The 23,046-nt window shown below is 48.7% G+C and overlaps 1 protein-coding gene across 6 annotated transcripts; it reads left to right on the top strand.

Moving 5' to 3' along the window:
* Position 1: 1 nt before the first annotated feature.
* VAMP7 (vesicle associated membrane protein 7) lies at positions 2-20,703 on the top strand. Of its 6 annotated transcripts, none has more exons than XM_074601678.1 (9): positions 2-137; positions 1,067-1,169; positions 7,259-7,417; positions 10,625-10,682; positions 11,288-11,425; positions 15,892-15,982; positions 16,165-16,232; positions 17,888-17,980; positions 18,646-20,703. In XM_074601678.1, the coding sequence occupies exons 3-9, from the start codon at positions 7,272-7,274 to the stop codon at positions 18,712-18,714; spliced, it is 663 nt and encodes a 220-aa protein (XP_074457779.1). In that variant the 5' UTR covers positions 2-137; positions 1,067-1,169; positions 7,259-7,271; the 3' UTR covers positions 18,715-20,703. The 6 variants fall into 6 exon arrangements, with proteins under 6 accessions (XP_074457779.1, XP_074457780.1, XP_074457783.1 ...); XM_074601682.1 differs by having other exon boundaries at positions 70-211; XM_074601681.1 differs by having other exon boundaries at positions 70-255.
* The last annotated feature ends 2,343 nt before the right edge of the window (positions 20,704-23,046 follow it).

Raw genomic sequence — 23,046 nt, 5'->3', positions numbered from 1 at the left:
CCGGCAGGCACCGCGGGGCACAGCCCCCACTTTCGCCGGAAGCGCGTAGCGGCGGCCCGGTACCGGGACGGGGGGGCGGTGAAGGAGCGCGGCGGGCGGTGGCGCCCCGGCAGCGCTCCCTCCTGCCGCGGCGGCCGGTGAGCGGCGACGGGGCGGGCTGGGACCCTCCGCAGGGCCGCCTGTGGCGCTCGAATGGGCGGGCTTGTCTCCGGTACCCCCCCCGGGGGCGGTAGGCCGCAGCGGGGCCGGGACCGGGTAACTGGGCCGGCGGGCGGTGGGCCTGGGCCCGCAAGGCCCGGAGGGTGGCCGGGAGTCCCCGGTGGGCCGCTCCTCCGGCCGGGCCGGTGCTGGCGGCTGTCAGAGGCCTCGTTCGGTAGCGGCGGGGGAAGGGGAGGCGGGCGGTGGGCTCTGGGAACTCCGGGGGCGGGTTGCTGGGGAACATGGGGGCCAAAAGGCCGGTTAACCCCGGAGCGGCGTGTTGCTGGTGTAAGTTGGAGCTTGCGTGGATCTTGAAGACTGGATAATGATAAATAATTCCAGTTATTCTTGTGATGCGGCTACCTGGGGGACGCCATAAGTGGGGGTGTACGTGTTGCCTCTCCAGAGAGCTGCTCATTCAGTAGCTGTCCTGTTCTGTGTCTTTATCCCTCTTCCAAAACTTGTCATACTGCCTCCCAGAAAAGGTGGTGGGCCTGGAAGAGAAACTGGATTAGTCTTATCTGGCGATTTGTTTCCGCAGTGATGGAGCAGAGGTACCTGATGTCAGCTGTGCAGGCGGAGAGGGAGCTAAACTTGTGTTGGTGGATGAATGTCCTGCTTCTCAGGCTTAAAATGAACAAATAAACTACAGGGCTTAATGCTGGAATATCCTTTAAAGAAATAAAAAGTTGCAGATGCCAAGGAAGGGTTAAAGGGAAGGCCTTGGCTGTTTTCTGCTGAAGTCACTGTACTTAAACGGTTTTCTTATTGCAGTCAGGCAGTTTGCAACTCGCAGGGTTGCAACACCTACACTTGTTTCATGTTTAAAGCCAGTAGTGATGTGATGCCCTTTGCTTTTTCTGTAAAGAGCGTTTCTGGAAATACAAGCAGCAACCTCCTCCATCACTTGTTGGCGCTGAGGCTGTGAATCTTCTGGTCGAGAAGAAAGACTGACGAGTCCCCCTCAGCTGGTAAGGGCAGCACTGCTGATAGAGGATGGGCACCTGGGTTCACCTGCGTTTTCTGGATTCACTTCTTGTTCTGGGTTCGCTTCTTGCCCCAGCTTTCTTAGCGGCCATCCAATAGTCTATTCTAGATCTTCAGTGAAGTCAGAGCAACAAATGAGTTGGTTTGTGTCTAACTTAAAAATAATAAATCAACCCTACTGAAGTTTTAACTGTCATGTTGAAGACTGAACCTGTGTTTCTGGGATTCTTTAAGATGCTGGAGGTTTTTCTGCGCCCTTCTGTCAAATACGGTGAGAGACCTTGTAGACAGCAGCACACTGCATCTTGCAGCATGACTTGCAATGAGGAAATAGTCATTGCGATACAAACGCAGTGCTCAGCTCGCCTTTGTGCTTCATTTCTGGGAGCTGCCAGATGCTTCTGGCACTGCTTAACGAGCAGTTTGGATCCGTGGTGTTTTCTGGGTGGCTGAGGAATGCAGCCTTTTTCCCCTTCCCCTCCTCATTTGGAGCCTCTCCCTGCAAGGCCTACCTGCTATCTCTGAGTGAGTTTTGTGTTTAGGAAGGTTTGGTCTTGGCTACTTCCAGCTGTTCAATATGTTTAGATAGAAAACAGCTGTGATCTCTAGATTATACAAAGGGGTTGATTTTAATGTATTTAATTCCTGACTCTCTTGTAATGTCTGAGGAAAGATGTTCTCCAGGAGTTTAATACGTTTGTATTACTAACAAAAGCAATACCTGAGTTTTACAGGGCTGCATGAGATGCTGCTTAGAGAGAGAAATATGCTCCCTGTTAATCTGTTCTACTTCAATTAATCCATTCTGCTCCAAGCTGGGGGCAGGTGTTATTACAGAGTACGTGGCTGTTGTCTCCTGAGTCAGGCTCCTCCCAGGACTCTGAACTCAGGGAGTCGATTTCTTTGCTGTCACAGGACTGTGGGGTCCTGCACCGTCAGCGAGCGTCACCTTACTTGGGGTGCTACACCTCGCTAGTGTGAGTTCTGTAAATACCCAATATTGAAAGAATGGAGACTTTTAGAAGTAGTTTGAATCACTTTATAATCCTCAGCATGAACCTGTTTTTTTTCTGGGAATTAAGGTGTCTCTTTGCTTGTATGGGCTTTGTAGTTCTGAGGTTTGTCGCTCGCTGCCTTTTCAGTGTTTGTGGTGGGGGCGGGTTGTGGATGTTTTTTCTTTTACAACTGCTCCTTTATATTGGTCCTGTTCATTGAGTGACTGCAATGTGAAGAGATTGGTTTCTTGATACTTGACAGTCACCTGATTGCTCAAGAGGCTTAGTGGTGTTTGTTTATTCCCGGCTGTGACCTGCTGCCGTACCACGCACCGACACAGTTCTGGTTCAGCTGCTGGGCTTGCCAAAACATCGCAGACGGCTGTCCTTCCGTGGATCTGAAGGGATATGATTGTATAATAAATTCATCTTGGTTTAGGTGGTTTTGTTGCAGATGAGTGTGCAGTTGCAGCTGTTCACAAGTTCTTTGACCTGTGTTGCTCAGCAGTTCCTTGCTGTTGGGAAAACCAGGGTTGGCAGAACCTGGAGAGTTCGGGTGTCGAGTGAGTAGAAAACAAAGTGCAGTTTGTGTAGTTCCTGGCTAAACTAGTGAAAGCTAAGGTGAAGGACAGGAGATGAGCCTACGTTGTAGAGAATTCCTTCTGAATGACTGGACGCTTGATGATTTTAATTTTTTTTTGCCAAGGAGATTACTCTTTCTCTGGGAAAATGTTTGTTCTTTCTGTGGCCTCATCAGACAGGAGTGAGCTGCTGTCTCTTTAATCAGGAGAAACCAGGAACAGTTGCATGGCAGTTAATCATTGCTTTTTACAAGATCAGAATCAGCTGTGTGGCTGCCCTTGTCTCTGGTGTGATAAGCATTTAACTTGAGCTACCCAAGGTTTGGTTTTGTTTCACGTTTGTCCGTAAATGTGTTGGTTCTGTGTTTTTGCTTGGCTTCTCTTCTGCTTCAACTTCTTTAGGTGGAGGTGGTGGCTCCTGCAGGAGGGTTCCAAGGAGTTGCTTATTCTTTTAGGTTTTAGCTCTGAGTAATGTCTGCTGCTGTTCACTGCTGGGTCCAAATGCTCCTATCTTAAACAAACAATGTTGTGAGCATCAGGCTACAGCTTTTGGTCTCTTCAGGCCTGTGGACCGGGGACTTGTGATTAGTAACTTGCATTTGACTAAAGGCAGGGTGAGTCTTGACTTAAAGCACTTTGCGACCCTCAGACTTGTCTGTCTGTAGCACTGTGCTTTAAAGAGCTGAGAGCAGCTTTTTAAGGCCAGAGGCAGCTAAATATCTGGCATCTGTGACTACTTTCCCTGCTCTAATGCAATCAACATGTGGTTGATGCAGCAATTTAAAGCTGGCTTAAAAAAAAAAACCAACAACAAAAAAAACCCAAAACCCACCAACCCTGCTAGGCTGGCCACTTAAGTCTCCTGTTGCTGGATGTCAGGAAGCTCAGTGCTGCTTGTGCAGGTTGATCAGTCTGTGAGCTCTTCTGGTACAGCTTTCTGGAAGGAAGTTTGAGTTTTCTGTAGCGGGGCAGCTCTAAAACGCTTGGCGAGATGTGAGCTGGCAGGCTGGGCCAGTGATGCTGGAAGGGAAAAGCTGCGGTTGGGGAAGGACTTGACTCTCTGCTTGTCATGTGATGGTCTTGGTAGTTCAAGCGTTGCAAGAGATGATAGGATGCCTTGGAAGCGTGTTTTTAAACTCCTTTAAGGCATTTGCTCTAAACTGGGAGTGCTGGGACTTCTCAGGCCTCTGTATAACTCCTAATTGCTCCTGTATGGGAAGAGCAGCATTGTGAGCGAGAGCTGCCCTAAAGTCAAGTACTAGGAGAGTCACAACGTCGACCGGGGCTGGACCATGGATCTCGCTTATCTGCTTTGCTGCTCAAAGATATTACTTGTTCTTTGTGGTATTTCTCCCAGGGAAAAAAGTCCTGAGCTTGTATGGAATAAGTGATTCTCAGTGTTCTGGGTTGAGTCAGACCGAAGTGGGGTCTGGCTCTGTGGTGGGTGGTGGATGCCCAGGGAAGAGTGGGAGAGCAGAAGAAACTCAGGATAAACTCTTAAGGCTCCAGAGAGCAGCTGCTTGGGTGAAGCTTCTTTGATAGTGATTCTTTTCCTCCATAAACTTCTCAATTACTTTCTGAACTCGTTAACTCTTTTCCTCTGTGCTGATGTGTGGGAACGAGCTTCAGAGGATGCATGATGTGGAGAACTACTTGCTGCTGCTGGCACCTGTTCTTGAGCTTTCTTTTCATTTTTGTATTACAGACAGTGAGTAATCACGACTTTCTTCTCTGGTTTATATTCTTTCTCCTCGGGTATCTGTGCTGAGGAGTTTCCTTAGAAAGTGTGTAAGGGGAAGAACTGTTACCCTCGCTTTCCTGTATTCTGTAACTTCCATAATCTTCTTCAGGTGGAGGTGGAACTACTTAATTGAGTGTAATAAGCACCACCTGTCCTTATGTTTAAAGATTATCTCCTCTTAGATGTAAAAGAATTTGGTGTTTGTTTTTTTTTTCTGCAATGCTGACAGACTTGATGTCAGGAGGTGGTTGTGAGCCCGCGAGCCAGCATACCTGGGACTGCGGAGGAAACAAACCCAAACCTAGCTGTTTGTCACCTCTTTGTACCCGTGTTTTTAAATGAGCTGGAGGAGCTTGCTTGCTTTAGCCTGAAAGGGAGGGGGACAAGGCAGGGAAACAGCAACCCCCAGTTCCTCCACCAGTAGTGACAGAGGGTCTGCTGGCGTGGGCGCTCTTCACCTCCCTTCTCCCTGACGGGCTTTGTGCAAGCGTGTCAGCTGGATGTAAATCCTGCTGTTTAAATCCCTGAGCTGTGTCCAGCTGAGGGTGGCCCCTAGGTGGGAGCGGTGGATGGGAAACAAGTGGTACGTGAATACTTGGACACAGTGAGGAGAAGGGAGGCTGTTGTATCGAAAAGAGCAGGAGGTAAATGTGACAAGCTCCTTTTGTTCTGAAAACAGATCTTGCACTGGGTCAGGGTGTAAACAACAAGCAAACCACTCAAAGCTGCAAAAGGGGCTTCTCTCCTGTCCTTGGGAGAAACGAGGGGGCACGTGTGTGGGTCAGAGGAGTGCCAGCTTTGAGCCAGGAGGAAGTGAAAGCAGCAAAGCTGTTTCGGGGAGCTGCTGCTGGGTGCCCTGGTGCTTCCTCCCCCTTTCAGTTATTAATGCCCTGTTGTTGTATTGCTGGTCAGGAAGAGCAAAGGAGAACAGCTTCTCTGGGAACTTGTGTCTGCGCGGTGTGAGGCTTTGGCGTGTTCTCCCTTCCCCTTTACTGGCACTACGAACTCCTGGGTTTCCTAGAGTGCGCTCGGCTCGGTGCTGTGCTCCCAAGCCGTGTCGTTTGAGACCTTTTGCTGTTCTGCTTCCTGCTCTGCCTGCTGTGGCCCTTTGTCAAGCTCAGTCTTTGCCTTCTGTTCCCTTCAGCAGTGCTGGCTCGGAATGCCTTGGTGCTCCCAGGTAGTTGTAGCTTAGCTGCGGAGACTATTCTCTGAAGAAATCCACCACTTTATTCTTTTCAATGTTGAGCTCTTAAACCCATGGGAGGTTTGGGAGATGACCTGATTGCCAGGCCAAGCCTGAATCTGTCAAGCTCGGACTAAGTGAGCCCTGATGCAGTGGGGTAGTGATTGTATCTCAGCTTCGCAGCCTCGTTAACAGCTCTGTATTCCTCCACCACTGTTGCCGTGACCATTTGTGCATCAGTTCAAATGAAAGCAGAAGCTTTTCAGAGCAGATCTGTCCGCACAGTGCTCGGCAGGACCAGCCCCTGGTACAGGAGATCGATGAGTCACTTCAGTCAGTGCCAGAGGTCGGTGGAAAGTCTGGCTGGGCATAGCCTGGCTTCAGCCTCTCTGCCTGTGGTCTTTGGATCCTGAAGCTAAACCGCTGCTGCTCTGCTGTTGTACCTATTCCTAGAGAGGTCTCCGCGCTACTTGGTTGCATTGAAATTGGTGTGTGATCTTTCCAGCCAGAATGCGAGCGTTTCTAGACACAAAACAAGGCAGGCAATATGAGGGCAGTCAAAGTGCAAAGTGAAAAATAAGCTTTTTGGATTTTGAGGGGTCAAAAGTCTTCCTAAGTCTTTCCTAAGCAGAAAAGAGGCTTATGGATGTACTGGATGAGCCGAGCAGATGTCACAGCTGTGGTCTGACATGTGGTTTCACATGTTAAACCGTGGGTCTGTCAGCAGATTAATGTGATGATACTTGAGCTGATTAAGGGTGTCCCTTTATATGACAGCAGGCGTGTTTGTCCAGCTCTGGAGACTTCGCAGAAGTCTGGCCCTCCAACACTTGCACATTGTAACCTGTCCAGTTTGATACCTATACAAGGATGTTGTCTTGTAGAAATAGCTTGTTGCTGAGGATAATCACTCTGCAAATGTGCTGTCTCGCGTTGAAAAATTCAGGTTATGTGCCTTTACAGAAGTTTGGGCACAACATAGACTTAGTGAGTGTCTCTAGACCATTGAAAGGGGACATGTAAGGTGTGACTCTAAGTAAGCGGTAGTTTTTTCTGCTTCAGTTCGATAGCAATCAAAGCCAAGGCCTCACCCATAGCAGTCATGTGTCAGGGGTGGTGGGCTTGGTCTGTATAATGAGCTGCTGTTAATAGAGCTGCAAGACAGTTACTTCCTTTCTGAACTGGAGCTTGTTGACTGCAGACGGTTTTTTCAATAACAAGCAAGAAAAAACCTTAAGGGTCAGTTGAAGAGCAAAAAAAAATGTCCTAATAGCTAGAATTCTAGGTGGAAACAAGGCAGGCAAGATTCATTATGGGATCACTGACTGTGGGCCACCATGCAATTGGAGTAAGAAAAACCTTCTTGCAGAGGTTATCGTAGTCTTGGTGGTGTTCTGAACAGAACCTAAAAGGGGAAATGAGAGAAGCTTTCTGATAACAGTGTCCTGTCGAAGTATTGAACGAGCTTGTGCCTCCCTCCTGTTATGCGAGGGCTGAGAGAATACTGTGAAGATTATGATGCTTTCTCTGCCAAAGAAGGTGAGTCTAATTCTTGCTGTGTTTTTATTTCCAGGTAGCGTGAAGTCATGGCTATCCTGTTCGCTGTTGTGGCGAGGGGCACAACCATCCTTGCCAAACATGCCTGGTGTGGAGGAAACTTCCTGGAGGTGACAGAGCAGATCCTGGCAAAAATACCATCTGAAAACAACAAACTGACCTATTCACATGGGAAGTGAGTAATGCTTCTGGGTATGGGAGGGGAGACTAGTGGACATGCGCGAGGATAGGAATAAACGGAGCGTAGCCAAATTCGCTTTTGGATGCGTTCGTATGCTGATTGAATGTGCAGTCAGCTCAATAGCTACTTCCCCCCCACCCCGAACTTTGCAGGATAACCAGGATTTGAATTTAGCTTAAGCCATAAGCACCAAGGCAGTTGATAGGAAATCAAGTTTTCTGTTTCTATATGACTCCAAAGTGAGTTGGAGGGTGCTCAGCTGTGGATATCGAGCTGTTGGAGTCTTTGGTATTTGGCTTGCAGAGGCTTTTGCTGGCTTTTCTGAGGCTTGAACATGGCTTTAGGTAAAAACATCACCCATCTCAGAATGCTTGCGGATCCTGGTTGCTTTAAGTCGCGCTGGCAGATGTAGAGCCATCCTGAGCTACCACAAATGCAGTCCGTGGGACAGAAGGATTTTTCCCAGGCTCGTACAGATCTCTGAAGAGCCCTTGGTCCTTGTTGATAGAATGGAGGGATTAGATGTTGCATCTCCTGAGGCTCTGCTGACTTACTGCACATGTAAGGTAGGTACGTCAGCGTGCTGGTGTGCAAACTAAAGAAAGAACTGTGGAGAAAGTAAATTTAGAAGCGTTGGACCCCACTTCAGCTTTTTTTTTTTTTTTGGAATTGTCAGTGTGGCTGCATTCTCAGTATTGCCCAAGCTGTTGTGTTAAAGCTTTTTTGGCTGCCTGAGGATTCAAAAGCTAAGAATTGGGGTAGTCTTTCCCCATCCTTCCCTGGCTTGGGAGCACTGAAAGTCCCTGCGGGAGAGCTTTCTGAGGAAGCCGCCTGCCCTATGGTCTAAAGTACTTTCGATGCTGAATCTTTTTTTAGTATTGTAATTTTAAGGGTACAGTTATTTTCTTTAGTTTTAACTTTGCCTTGAGTGCTGTTCAGCCAACTACAAAGTTGAGTTTTAGGAGTGCCGTAGTGCACTTTATAGATGAAAACTTGAACTGTGGTAGAGATTGGTTTACTCTCTGCTGGGGAGCACTGAGAGATAGCTAATTAATGCATCTACCTTTGAAAAGCATGCTGCAAAGTGTATGGGCTTTTGCTCGTTATCGATGCTTTCCTTAGTGAGGATTTAACAAACGTGGCAGAAGATCGCTGCAGTTTGTGGCTGTTCTGCTTTGCATTGTGCCATGAAAATATACAGGTGCCATTTTGCAGCTCTGGGCACTGAGCTTACCATCAGAGTCTCTCCTCGACTAAAGTTAGTCTCTTCTGACAAGTCTTATACTGGCTTTTTTTTTTTTTCCCCTATGATTTGGATAATCACTACTTTGGTCAGAATCTGCCACCCCTGCCTGCCTTCTAGGAGAGGGGAAGGGAGAGTTCCAAGCCATCTGCCTGGGGGGACTGAATATTCTCACACATACGCTTGGAGCTGGCAACTTCCTCCTACTGTCAAAAAGCAAGGGTTTTGGTTTGTAGAGGTATAGAATAGCCCGGTTTTTACCGTGGCCGTGATAACTGGGCAGAACGTGAAGGCTCTGAAGCTGAGTGAGCACAAGGCGTTGTCATTCTTCCTGTCTGTAGGGTTTCGGGGATCCTTGCCAGGGTCCCAGCCTGTAGGCTAGAAAATTGCGCTGTTACTGTCTGTCTAGGATCATTCCTCCTCTTCTGAAACAGGAAGAAACTTGAGTTTCTTTTAACTTTGAACTTCTTAAACTCATTTAGTGAGCTCTTTTTGGTTTTAAGAACTTCTGTGTCTTCTGTATAATCCCCAAGGAAACCAGCCATTGAGCATCAGGAGTTCTTGGGGTTATTCTGTTTGTGCTGTTAAGATTCTTCAAGTCACCGGGGAGCCTACGAGGTAGCACCAGACAAGCTTTACCTCTCTTCTTCCAGGAAGGAGGGGCAATAGTTGTGGATATGGAGTCTGGGGGCTTTTTTCTCATGAGAACAGACCTTCAGGACAGTAAACTATACTTCTGGCCCACCCCTAAAGCTAATTTCAGTGTCGTCTTATTTATATAATACAAAGCCTGAGTTTGAAAGCTACTGAGTTGTGTCCTTAGAGCTGTACAAGGCAGCTGCTGTGCAGCACGTGTGTTGATTTGCTTTTATTCTGGAGTTTTTTAAGAGGGTCCACGTGCTTACTGGGGAAAATTTTGGGAATACACAAATGTCAAAGTGAAAAGATAGAGTTTTGAATTGCGGGGGGAAGTATTCGTGTGGCCTTTTTGCAATTCTCTTCCTGTTTTGTCCTGCTGTACTCTTCAGAAGAATACATCACCTGCTGGAGCATCAACTGGTGGCGGTGGGACAATGTAATAAAAAAGCAACAGCTAAAACCAGTGAATTGAACTAGAAGCTCTGAGTTCTGGTTTGGGCTCAGTTGTGTATGAATTAAGGGTTGGTTCTTTTTTTGTTGGGCCAAAAATAACAGCTTGGGTAATTTTGATAAGGAAATATTGCTTTGAACTGGTTTGCACTGTTTTTCAGGATACTGAGGGCTGCATTTAACATCTGTATTCGCTCAGTACCACCAAAGGCGTGTTTACGTGAGTAGTTAACCTAGCCACGTGACTCGAGCCTGTTCAGCCTGATTATTGTCTATCTAATTCACGTTCTGCTGTGGTTGCTTTTGTCTCTCGGTCTTTGTGAGGAAGCCAAAGGCAGCACAACCCGGTGGTGGCACAAACAAGGCTAAAGCAGCAAGTCCCTGTGCCGCGAGGTTCTCTAAAGTATCCCTGGTCACTGCAGTTAACTGCAGCTCTTGTCACACGTGAACTAGCGCCTGGATGCCTGTACGCACATTGGTTAGGATTAGACGTAAATCTGACCCCTGGGTATCCTGTCAAGGTTTTGCTTTTACAATTAGGTAGCTGGAAGAAGGTGGAACTGAAGTTGTTTGGCAACTAAACGTCCTACAAGTGATTGCTCAGCCTGGAGTGCTGTGAAGTGTGTGAGGCCGGTGATTCTTTAACATGTAGGTGGTTTCTAACTCAGTGTAGCTTATAGGAATGGAGACACTTACCTCACCACGGATGGCTGGGATATGTTGGCATCTCCGTGATTTCCTGTAGAGTAGCTGGAATTTGCTCTTCTCCAGCCCTTGAAGGCCCTGCAGGCAGTAGTGTCTTCTAGAAGGTTAGTCCTGTGTCAGCTCCAAATGACCTCTTTTTTTTTTTTCTTTTTTCTTCTCTGCAGTTATCTATTTCATTACATCTGCCAAGACAGGATTATATACCTCTGCATCACAGATGATGTAAGTATTTTGGTTACAGCTATTGCACAGACAGGCTTTTTGCAGGTTTTGGGGTTTTTTTTTGTATCCGTATGTCAAAGAAAATCAATAATGGGTGCTAATCTGAGGTGCCTTTTTTCCCCCATTGGAGCTACTGCTTCTGTTATTCACATCAGTTAGAGCTTTGAAGTCTAAGCCTGGAACTCAAATGCATGTGAACAGTTAGTTTTCGGGTGAAGTTCTTGGGTTTGCCTAGCTTTTCTCTTAGCAGCCCCAGCAGAATCTAGATGTAGAGGCTAGCCTTTAATCGTCAGTGAAATATGCGTAATACTCCTCAATTCTGGAAGTGTTGAAGCAAAAACTTCTCCCTTGCTGGATAAAGGTACCAGGCACAGAATTAATGGATGCCCCAGTAATGTCTGCTGCCAACCAGTGTCCGGGAAGCTGAGACTGAAGTCTGGCTGCTATTCAAACCCCAGGATAACCAGTGAAATCCCATCGTGTTATGCGCAGCAGGCCTGTTAAGAACTGATAATTACAGTTTGTCTGCAACTGGCTGCGCGCCCCGTACGCTTCATTATTCCTGCCTTGACGCAGCTCTGGACGTGGTCTGCTCTTCCTTGCAGGACTTCGAACGATCCAGAGCCTTCAATTTCCTGAATGAAATCAAGAAGAGGTTTCAGACCACCTATGGCTCGAGAGCGCAGACAGCCCTTCCCTACGCAATGAACAGCGAGTTCTCCAGTGTCTTAGCCGCACAGCTGGTGAGATCTCTTGCTAAACGGGATTTCCCTAACAAGCCAAACTTCGCCCCAGAAATTCTCCATGTATTTTCTCACTCGAACTGAAGCACCGTGCTGAGTCTGGGTATAAAGCCAGGGGAGCTGGTTGTTCTCCCCACACTTACCCTGCAGCTGGGTTGCTTCACTGCTTCGGTGGTAAAAATGGGCTGGGGTTTATCATGATGCATTAACTCTTTGTACCAGGTAGCTGCGCTGGAGATTAGATCTTAATAGTGACATTTGAAATGTCAAACCTAGCTCCAGTTGACCATCCAGCCGTCACTAAGAGCAAGACAAATGCATGTTACTGCATTTCTGTTAAACTAAACTTTAGCACTCGAGTATCTAGTGATCCCTAACTGCCTCTCAGTCCTCTCCTCCTTACTGCGTGGTAATTTCGGTGGCACACTGCTTCATTGTGGTACTGCGTCCTTTTCAGGAGGAAAGCAAGCTGGGCTTGGGTTACAGTCAAGTGCTGCGTACAGAGCCATGGTAGACTCTCCAGCTGGCTCGCACAGAGGCTCCAAGGATTTCCATTCCCAAGAGAGACAGGAGGTTAAAGAGATGGGTAAATACTTGCGAAAGGTTCCACATTATCTGAGCTGAGATTTGCTTGGACCCTTCCAACCCCAAAATTAAAAGTGTGAGGATATTACAAAAGTTTCACCCTCAACGTGGACCTTTCAGCTGAGGCTGTAGCGGTGTTTGGGACAAAACTGTAGCGGCACCCCTCTGCCGTGTGAGAAGGGAGCTCTCTGTCCTGGCTTCCCCGCTGGCTCCAGAGCATGTTGCTGGAACTGGATGGCAGCGCTGTCCTGGTGTGTTCGGGCTCCTGCTGTCTGATTGTACTGGCCCTGTGACAGCTCAGCTAAAGCTGAGCTCTGAATGTGGTGTTAGGGCACGCACAGAACGTGGTCAGTCTCCTGTTTCAGAAATTTCCAGGTTTCAGAATACTGTTCTTGGACTCCGAAGGGAAAGGTTGGGCTGGAATCTGTGTCCCTCTTGAAGAGCAGAGGACTCACGTGCTGCTTTTGCTTAGCACAGGAATCTGCTACAGCCTTGCTGCTGCCGTCCCGTTGTCACAAAAGTGCTTTGCTTGCTGTGTGTTGTATTTGAGGAGTGGCAAAGCCCACGGCTGCCAGACAGGAGAGGTTTGAAATAGTTGTGTTGCTTTATGTATTTTATTCCTAGCAATATATGAGTATAGTTTCCGAGGTATTTAAGTGCACAGCACAGTGTTTGCGTTTCCATTCAGCCCTTTATAGAATGAGATGTGTTTCACAGAGCGCTTTTTCTTAACGCCACATTGACTTGCTGTGTGTGTAACCTGGGTCTGCAAACAGCACCCTGCCCTGCTTCACTGGGGGCTTGTGCGGGAGAGCAGGAGAAAAAGCAGAGAGCAGTTGTTGTAGGCGTGGGATTGGGCTGCTCTTAAAATATGAGCTGTTAAGGTAGAGGGAATGTTGCAGTTGGCACTTCTCCCTGTTGTTTGGGCTGCAGTGGTATGAGAAAACAGGGCTGAGGAAAGCACAGGCCTCTTGCTAGGTGTACTGTCAAATCAAATGACTGAAGGCAGGTGGAAGATAGAGAAGGACCAATTAACTGCCCTGTGACTCACATCATCAATAGCCTTATTAGTGCACAAAACCTCGGGCTACGCGTTCTGCAAGGGAAGTGTTTTGATCTTCTGTTAAAGACTCTCTTAAAGAGTCCTTAATTGACTACAAACAACTCCATAACCTGAACTGTGTTTCGTTTTTTTGTGTTTTTTTTGAGACCTCCCTTGAATTAAAGATGTCCTTGGAATATTGGCTTTCAGAGCTTGTACACGATCTGTGTCTGGGGCACTACAACTGGTGCTGTCCCTGTGGTGTAGGAGGCTCTCGCCTTGCTCTGCTGCGGCTGGTGACCCTGTTGGTGCTGCTGCTGTTCTCTGTGAAGGGCTTGGCTTTTCTCCTGCTGGTCTCCTGAAAGTGCCAGGGTTGGTGATATCGCAGGTGCCGGAGGAGAGGTCCTCTCTCGGTGACTCCGCGTAGCTCTTGCCTTTAAGCGTAGAAACTGAGCTAACTTTATAACAGCCTCCAGCAGTAACGGGTGCGTGTTGGGGTGCAGGGCGAAGGTGAGGGTTTGCGCTTGCACCGTTGCTGCCTGAAGTTTGTGCTGGAGTTTGTGAAAGGAGCCGCTTGTGCTGGTGCCCTTGGTGACCAGCAGAGGTGATTTGGAGCACATAGTGTTGCACAGTTCATCGCAGAAGCCGTGCTGTGGCTTATGCAGCAGATAAGCGGCAATGAATAGTAATGCCCGTGTGGCTCCAGCAGGGCCCGATGCATTGTGCATAATTAATGAGATTAACTTCCCGTGTGTGATAGGACTGAGTTTTTCCTTCCCACCAGGCTTTGATATATGGAGAGTGAAACTATGTTGAAGTGATGACTCATCAAATTGTAAGCTGTTCATTGCTGCAATAAGCTTAACGAATTGCCTTATCGGGAGAGCCAGGCAGTCTTCAGAGCCATGGTGTTGATATTCCTCTAAAAAATCCCATTTCTCTAAAGCACGAGAGGAGCTGCTGGCCTCGGCTTTTGCATATTGATAGAAATGCAGGCATCGGCTAATAGAAGTTAAGAGATGACAGAAAGCTCTTGCCTCAAATGGCTCTAAAGCTTGCTGAGATGAGAGCCCCCCGACCCAACGCCGCGCGGAGTGCAAGAGCAGGGCTGTTATCTCGGCGATTCCTGTAACTTAAGGAGTTTGAGTAGTGCGATGCTGAGCCTGGAGGAAGAAATCGTGTGGCAGCCCAGAGATCGCGCTCCAACCCAAGTGTAGCACACAGTACCGAAAAGGGAGGCTGCGCTTCCAGTAAAACCAGTGACAGCTTTGTTAGTGTGCCAGTTCTGTACCTTCTCCTGAAAAACTAACCGCTGAGGAGGAGGTTGGAAGGAGCTGTTGCATTCAGTGCTACAACCGTTAATTATGACCTGAGTATGTGAATGCTGCTAGTGCAGAGGCTCTTGCCTCCTGTCTCGTCGGAAATGGATGCAAATCGAATGCTTAACAAAATCGGGGTTCAAGCAGCCACGTGGGTGGTCATGAAGCAGAGCAATCCCAGTCTGCTGCTGGCCTCTGCTCTCAGCCTCCTTGGGAGGTCTCTTATTAAAGCAGAGGTGCTTCCTGAAGGTCTTCAGATGTGAGTGCCGTGGCTACAAGCTTAGAGGAAAGCAGCAACTTATCGATGGGTTTTGCTCTGGAGACCTGTTTCCCTGGGTGAGGGTGACAGAGGGAGTGGGATAACAGGAGCTGTGGTTAGCAATGCTTGGCTGCAGAGGACCTGTGATGAGAGCAGCGACTTCGGATCAACCCAGGAATAGCAGAATATCCAATGCTGACTTCACCTCAGTTTCCCTCCTTTGATTCTGCAAACACTGTGAGATTCCTTTTAACCGGGGGATGTTGGCTAGTGCTTCTCTCGCCTACCAGCCTGAACCGTGCAGTCACCAGAGGTTCACTTGTGATCCCAAAACCTGAAGAACCGTCTTTGAGTGAAGTCCCTGTCACTTCTGAAGGGGAGGGATGACAGGAACAGCGCACGGGTTAGCAGTGTGTCCTGTTCTTTGGCTTGCTTCTGCAAGGCCACAGAACAGAGCGGGCTTCTGTGGGTATCTGAGAAGCTAGCGGGTGAGCTTGCCCATGCGGCCACCGAGCAGCTGCTGGGGTATCCAGTGCCTTTGCCACTTGCTGTAATACACCAGAGGGATTCAGTATCGACAAAGCTGTTGGCAAGTGCCAAGCTGTAGCCAGGAGGTGGCATGTGAAATCCTCCCAGATGGGCCTAGTACACAGCAGGCCGGTTCCTGGCTGCTTGAGGAGCAGGTAGGCATCTCAAACTGGCCATCCTGAACGTCTCCTGGGGTGGTGTTTCCAGTTCACTGGCCCTCCTCATCTTTGCCGGAACCCCCTCTGACGCTCACCTGCAGAGATGGCTGCGTTGTGAAATCGCAGGGCCCTCTTGGCATGTCCTAGAGATAAGTAGAGAAGGTCGTGGAAGTGTGTTGCCTTCATACATAGTTCAGAAACGATGTGTGGGAGTGGGACCACTGATAGCGGCTCAGGCATTTAGTGAGCCATATCCCACAGATTCTTGCTTTAACTTTCCTCCCTTGCTGCCAGTTGCTTGGGCTTTCAAAGGGGGCTGTTACTCCGGGCACTCTGGAAGTTGTAGGCACCTTGCAGTTCCCGCAGTGCGGGAGCGGATGGGCTGTATGATCTGTAAGTGGCTGAGAAAGTCAGATTTTGGTCTACTACCCACTTATAAATGTCTCAGGTAACTTGAAAACTCACATTTACGTCTGTGCTGTTCTGTAGTGACCCTGAGTTTCCTTTTTTTGTCTTAAGGAACTGAAGTGCGACGTTGAGGGTCCCCGCTTTCACTGACTGTTCATTTGTTACAGAAATACCACTCGGAGAGCAAGGGCACTGACCAGGTGGCAGAGACGCAAGCTCAAATCGATGAACTCAAAGGAATCATGGTTCGAAACATAGGTGTGTGATGTGAGACTGTTCCTTAAGTACTGTTGCCTGCGATCTCTGAAGGCTGAGAACTACTTGATGTCTCATAAGCCATTGCCAGGAGCTCCTGGCTGGCCGTTGGGGGGTGGGTACTGGAAGCAGCTTTTTGCGCTGGGATTCTGCCTACAGATTTGGATTTTGGTCTCTTTCTTTAGACCTCGTGGCCCAAAGAGGAGAGAAGCTGGAGCTGCTGATCGATAAAACGGAGAATCTTGTGGATTCGGTAAGTCTGAGGAAGAACTTAGAAATGGGGAAATAGTGCATCAATATAATTATAAAGCATTATGTTATCTAGTAAAGTGTGCTACACTCTGGAAGCCTTTTTGTGTTTCCTCTGGGGATCCCTAGACCTGGCTCGGCATCTTCTTCCTCTGCAGAGCCCTGGCTTGGTGCCCAGTTCCTTTGGCACCTGGATTCAGTCCTCAACCGAGTGGAGTGCTGGTATCTCCTCTATGGGGCTTGTGGAGATCTAAACAGCTCTAAGCTGGCAAAAACTATTGGCTTTAGGAATGCCTGGAGTTTACCCAGCAGGGAGTGCTGTCCTCCAGCTGTCAGGTGGTTAAACCTTACCACTTCCTCGGTTGCTGGCAAGAAACAGCCTGACCTCAGGTAGTGCTTTAGACAAATGGACTGGAATTCCTTCAGCAATTAGGCTGAATTCATGTACAAGCTCTCCCAGGGAGTGCTGGTTCTTGGAAACCATGCAGAAGATGAAGGAATGGGATGTGCCTCTAGTGGGAATGTCGTACAGCCCAGTGGGGAGTGTCCTAGGAGATCCGGGGCTGAAGTTCTCGAACTTCAGAGTAATGGACCGTGTTTTATCACTCCTTGACCACCAGAATAGTGTCTGCAAACCAAACGTGTTGGAACTCTCCTAGCAACAGTGGCAGGGCCCCCTTTTGGGATGGAGCTCTAAAGAAGCTGGTGGTCAGAGTAGCCCCATCCTCTGGAGAGCTGGGCTGTGATGAGGCGTGTTGGTACCCAGCGCCCTGCTTCCACGTGTGGAACCGCTCAGCTGAGCAGGAGCAGCGCTCCCAAAGTTCAGATGGTGGCTGAGCATGGGAATTGGCAAAATTGCCATCCATAGGGATGCAGTTGTGCCTGCTGTAGCCTTCCCTGGAAAAACTGGGCGGTGGTTTGTGGGTAAAACCTGTAAATAACCAGCAGAGTGTGCTGCTGAGTTGGCTTGTTCTGGCGCTGCAGCCTTTCTCCGGGCAGGAGCATCCTCACCTGAGCTGCGCAGGAAGAGCCTGTGAAAATAGTGGCACCAGTACAGCCCGGTGGGTGTTTTGAGGTCATTTGGTGACCAAAACCTGGTTTAATGGGTGGAATGGCAAGACAGAGAGAGGAGAGTTGGGACAGGGCAACCACCAGCCTTCCGTCAAATGCAGCAAGGCCAAATACTGGAGGGAAGTTCCAGCACGAAAGGATTTCTAGCATTGCCTCTCCCCTGGGCTGTCTCATTTTGGCAGGTGTACTTACAGTAATAAAGTTGCATGTAATGTGTTGGTGATTAGGTCAGTAGTTCTGTAAATATTTTGGAACTCTTCAGTTCCCAAAAGGCTGGAAGTCCAATGAGAAGCCAAGCAGAAGTACTCCAGGGTAAACTAATCCCTGTGGGCAGCCTACGGTTCTGTGTTTGGTTCTCCCAAGCTGAGCGAGGGAAGGCAGGACCCCGAGCTCGCTCTGGGCTCACTCTTACACTTTATCTTGCCCCTGAAGCTGTAACTGCCGGAGTGAAACGGCTCCGGAGGAGATTACAGGTCGGGTTATTAGGGAGGCAGTATCTGGGAAAAGCCTCTTCATCTGGCATCTTGGGGCGCAGCTTCCTCTGCAGCAGGTTCGGGAATTAATTAGTTGTTTTACTTTCTCTTGTAGTCGGTCACTTTCAAAACTACCAGCAGGAACCTTGCTAGAGCCATGTGTATGAAGAACCTCAAGCTTACCATCATCATCATCATTGTAACAATTGTAAGTATGGAGCATGATAACCTTCAGCTCTTAAGTGAGGCTTCGCCACTGGGAAATGCCATTAGGGTGTTACTGCCTTCGGAGCCGCCTGTTCCCAGCTCTGCGCCTGGAAGGGGCTTAGCTGGAATACAACCATTTTGATGGTCTTGTGTGAGGTGAGGAGAGAGGAGCGTTGTGCCAGGCAGCTTTTCTCGTCAAGGCAATAGGAAAAGCTGGCCAGACAATCCTGATTAGCTTCTAAGTGCTGCCTCGCTGTCTCTGTTAGAAGCTAAGGTATGGCGTTTATGGCTGCTCTCTCTGCAATGGCTTTTTAGGCCTTGGTCCTGTTGGTGTCTCATTACTTAGCTCTGAAGTAGGTTTTTTTGATGTGCTGGTGTACCTCCAGCCTGTGATAAATGCAGACAGTGCTGAAGTGTAATTGCAGGTGGGGTGTGTGAAGTACTTTGTCACCACTGAACCCTCGGTCGTGTTTTGCTGGGGGCCAGTTCTCGTCCCCGGGTTGCTGTGAGAACGTGGAGGAAGAGGCTCCAGCACAAAGTCCTGCAGGGTGTTTGACTTTCAGGGTTTTGATAACCAGGGGTTTCCTGGGTTGATCGCCAGGCTCAGTCAGGAGTTGACTGATGGAAGCCTGATTCTCTACTGAAGCGGCTGTTTTCTTTCTCCAGGTTATCCTCTATATTATCCTATCGACTGCCTGCGGTGGGCTGGCGTGGCCGAGCTGTGTGCAGAAGTAACTGGAGGCAGCTGGTGCTGGTCACTTGGAGATGAGAATCGCAGGAGTGGGAAGAAGCAACCTACAGAATAACTCTTAATCTTTCACTACTGACACCTTCTCATTCTTCCATCCCTCCAGGACTTCAGACTTTTTTGCCTTATCACCCCAAACAGGCCCAGCTGGTCCCTGCTTCTGTGCAGCTGGAACCTCGAGAATGGGCTGTTTTAAATTACTTGAAGGGATTATTATTATTTTTTTTGGTTTCCTGTCCCAACTACACCCTTCTCAGCTGGTTGGGCGGCACGTCTGGCTCTGAGGGTTCTGTGCATGCTCACCCGTGTGGCTGCGCACTTTCACGTGAGGGTGCAAGCGGAGGAGAGCACTGCGAGTCCTGCCCCCAAGGGTGGCATTGAGGGGGGCTCAGGTTGGGCTGAGCCCGACTAATAGGGGAGGGACAAGATGGGTGGACGTGAATCTCCGCTTTCTACAAATTTGGGAGCTGCAGGTGCCTCTCTCTGCATGTCTGGCCTCTTGTGGGTCTGTAGCGTTTCGACACGGAGAGGTTGTGAGTGTGATACTGGTAGTACCAAACAGAAGGGCTCTTGGGCTGGGGCTTTGCACGCACTGTAAGGTGTAGGTGCTGCTTCTGTATGAAATCTCCCTTTCCCTGGAGGTCTCCCTGCGGGCGGTAGGAGAAGGGTGTTGGGTCACCTCGGCATTTTGGAATGGCTGCCTCTTCATCCTCACTTCTCCCTCATGCCCTCCCCTTAATTTGTGGCTAAATCAATACAGTAAAGGAGATGGTTGCATATAGTTAAGGTTGCAGTAATGTATCTGCTTCTCACATGTTATGTCTCCTGTTCTTTTGAGGGTAGATTAATGAATGAATAACTGATGTTATCACTTGCGAAGGTGAAATTGGGGGCCAATCTATTGATCTGGCTTGATGAGGTGTCGGTTATCTGCTGCTTGTGCTTCTGCACTGAAGGCGTGTGCTGACAGCTGGGGACAGAGAAGGGACAGGCGGTTGGAGCTGATGAGTTACTTTCTCTGTGGTCTGAAGAAGAAAGGCTCTTTCCGAGGATGCAGTAACAAGTACTCCTCCGAAAAGGAAAACTAAAAATGCAAACCAAACAAAGCCAAGCCCAAGGCTAATCACCAAACGTAGGATCAGGGATGCTGCTGCTGTGCTGCTCCAGGGGACAGAGGCAGCTTTCCCTGCTCTTGGAAGCTGTGAAGGCTGCATCTGTCCCAGCTGGACATCCACGTCCTCAGCTGGTCCTGGCTGAGTGGGGCCAAAGTTGCTGTTGCCTGGGGTGAGGGGTACGGGGGCTACTGGCTCATTTCCAGGCTCACTTCCAAGAGAAATGGAGACAACTGAAATCTCCTAAAAGTATCAAACGGGCTACGAAGGCAGCTGCATCTTTTTGGCCCAGGGAAGTGGCTTCTAAGGGCGGGTGGAGGCTGTGGAGGGATGGGAAGGGGAGGCTCTGAGCACTTGGTTGGTGCGGCAGGTTCCCAGTAGCTCTGGCAGTGCCATGACGTGAAACCGCTGCTCCTCCACCTGCTTTTCCTGGTTCCACTGACTGTGGAGTGCTCCAGCAGGTGCCAGATAAAGAGTTCTCCTCTGAACTTGCATGCTCGTTTGGATTTGTCTTCTACTCGGCTGAACTTTAACTGAGGGTACTGGGATCTCGACGTGCAGAGAGCATCAGTGGGGCTGACCAGAGCTCTGGTCACTGGTTTCCAATTGAGGTAATTGAATGTAAAGCTTAGAGAAAGATTTTCCTTCCTCTTCCCTCCTGCTCTTACAGCCACCGCCAGTTCAGTGTACAATTGTGCATGTTTTAGGGATTGTTGATGTTACCGTGTTCATTTCTATGATTTGTTGTCTTACGTATAAATACTTTTTAAAGAAAATACTTCCTTTCCTTTTAAAGGATGCACTGAGGCATTAGTGTAAAAACAAAGTTAACTTGATTTAAATAAAATTCCTGTACAGAAAGCAGAGTTCTTTAGTTCTGCGAGAGGCGGGTCTGGCGCTGAATGTACACTGGTGGTAGGAGCTGCTCTGACACCAGTCTGTACTGGGGCTGTGGGTCACCCTGGGTGTAACGCCGCGCTCCAGCCTGGTGTCACCCTGGGGGGCTGCTTGGAGAAATCCCACGTAGAGTCTGCTGCGGAGTAGTTTCCATGATGGCTGTGTCAAACCTCTTGGCTTTGGAAGGATTTTGGCTTTGTTTTGGTGCCGGTGCCTGTCATGACCTGATGGGGGCTGGTTTTTGGTGGTGGGAAGAATCTTCTTGTCCCTGTTGTCAGCTGGGAGGGTTGGTGAGTGCCTCGGACAAAGGGATGCTGAGGGACACGGGGACAAGGTGCCGCTTGCTCAGAGCGCTGGTGGGTGGAGAGAACACACAAGGCAGACGGGTGACCAGGCTGGATGGGGCTTTGAGCAGCCTGGTCTAGTGGAAGGCGTCCCTGCCCACGGCAGGGGGTTTGGAACTACATGATTTTTAAGGTCACGTCCAACCCAAACCAGTCTGACTCAGCGCAGTGGTGGTGTTACTTGTCTCTGTGAAAACTTGGTTTAAGGCAATTTTCAGTGATATAGCCCTCCCCCCCATCCCTCCTAAGGGCTGCCTTTCCTCTTCTCTGGGCCTAGCCTAGAACTTTTTCTAGGTGCATTTCTCATACAGACTGAGTCACCGCTAGCTGTCCTGCACTAGAGACGCGCTGTGAAAGCTTTGTAGCCTTTCGTCTCCCTCAGGAACACCAAATGCCGCTGCAGGATCAGGTTCCGGGAGCAGGCTCCTGCAGCAGCAGGAGGGAGTTGGGTTTCCCCTTCAGCTTGCAGAAACTGTTTGAGTTCAGTTGATGGTTACCTTGGTTTGAGGCAAAGCTGCATTCTAATGGCATCTGCTGGGGATAATGCAGAATATAAAAATCTGAAGGAAGACCACTTGGTGTGAAAGTGGCTTAGAAAAATGAAAGGATAAAACTTAACATCTCATTAGTGTGATGAGTACAGAGCTGGGTTTTGTGCTTAATGTTCCTGATTGTGGCCCAAAAGCAAAGAGCTGCCCCTCCCTGCAGTGGGACAGCTGTCCGCAAGTGCTTCAGTATCAGATTTATATTTAAAATACCCATGAAATGAAGCAGAAGTTAACCCCAGAATGATGCCCTGGTTAACCTTTTTGCTTAATTCTCTTTTTAGCCTCTGGTGTGTCTGGATACGTGTATCCAAACCTGTCTCTGTGGGCATCTGTGCTGTGGTTCTTTAGAAACAGCGTCACACGTCTGATAAGCTCTAACTAGAATGTAACCTTAAACTATTTAAAGATTTTACTTTTCCAGAAAGTTTTTGTTCTTTACCTTGCATTAAACATCTGTTTGGTTTCCATTAAATGGTAGCAGCTGTCTCAGCTGAGCAGGCTGCAGAGAAACATGCTGCCTGGAAGATGCAGGCTTTCTCCTCCCTTGGAATACAGCCCACAGCAGAGAGAAACGAACTCCCGAACAACAGAGAAATTGAACTGAAACATTGCTGGTTTTTATCTTTCTGTGCGGTGGAAGGTAAATAAGTTCAGTGTGACCAGGGTCCAGGTTTTCCACCAGGCAGAAGTGTTGGAAAAGAACCTTCTCCATAAAGGAGGAGCCTTAACAGGGCAGTGCTGTGAACCTGCAAAGCTTTACTGGGGTTGCCAGAAGCCTATTTGTGTAAAAGCAGTTTTGTCTGACTTTTTCATGTGTGGAAGGGGGAGGTGTTTGAATATAGTCAGAGAGTGAGCAATAGCTTCAGTTCAGTCTCATCTGCCTCCTCTCTAATGCTGCTGTTAACAAGAGCTTTCAGCAAGGTGGAACCAGCTCTGAGATTTACAAAGCTGCTCTGCAGTATTAGAGGGTTAATTCAATTTCAGGGCAATAATGGCATATAGCAATGTCTGAAGAAGTTTCTAGTAAACATTGATACTCATTAGACTGAGCAAACAGAACCTGAGCAAGGAGCCCTTGCTGCTTTTCAGTTCTTGGCTTACAGCTGCAGCTCTGGAGGTGACAAACCCAGCCTTGGTGTCAAGGCGGCTATCCTGGGAGGGCTTCTGCACCAGGGGCTGAGAAGAGTCAGAGTCACGTCTGTATGGGCAGCATCTTCCAGGTGAAACAGGAACACACGTGTGAGCTTCTCTCAGACAGCACTTTGATAGCAACTGGCTCTTCCTCTTTTTTTCTTTCTAAAGCAAACTTGATGCAAAAAGTGATCTCTGCTGTGAAGCATCCTGCAGGGCTTCCTATTTGCAAGTGGTGTTTCCCATATTTTGTTCTGCTTGGGCCACTCATGGATGTTCTCCTAGAG

This window comes from Larus michahellis, chromosome 9 (genome assembly GCF_964199755.1).
Source record: "Larus michahellis chromosome 9, bLarMic1.1, whole genome shotgun sequence".
Taxonomy (NCBI): domain Eukaryota; kingdom Metazoa; phylum Chordata; class Aves; order Charadriiformes; family Laridae; genus Larus; species Larus michahellis.
This window is presented reverse-complemented; position numbering and strand designations above follow the sequence as displayed.

Coding starts and splice junctions, on each gene's coding strand:
- VAMP7 (XM_074601678.1), top strand. CDS start 7,272: ATGGCTATCCTGTTCGCTGTTGTGGCGAGGGGCACAACCATCCTTGCC. Junction 7,418..10,624: donor CTGACCTATTCACATGGGAA/GTGAGTAATGCT, acceptor TCTTCTCTGCAG/TTATCTATTTCATTACATCT. Junction 15,983..16,164: donor AATCATGGTTCGAAACATAG/GTGTGTGATGTG, acceptor CTCTTTCTTTAG/ACCTCGTGGCCCAAAGAGGA.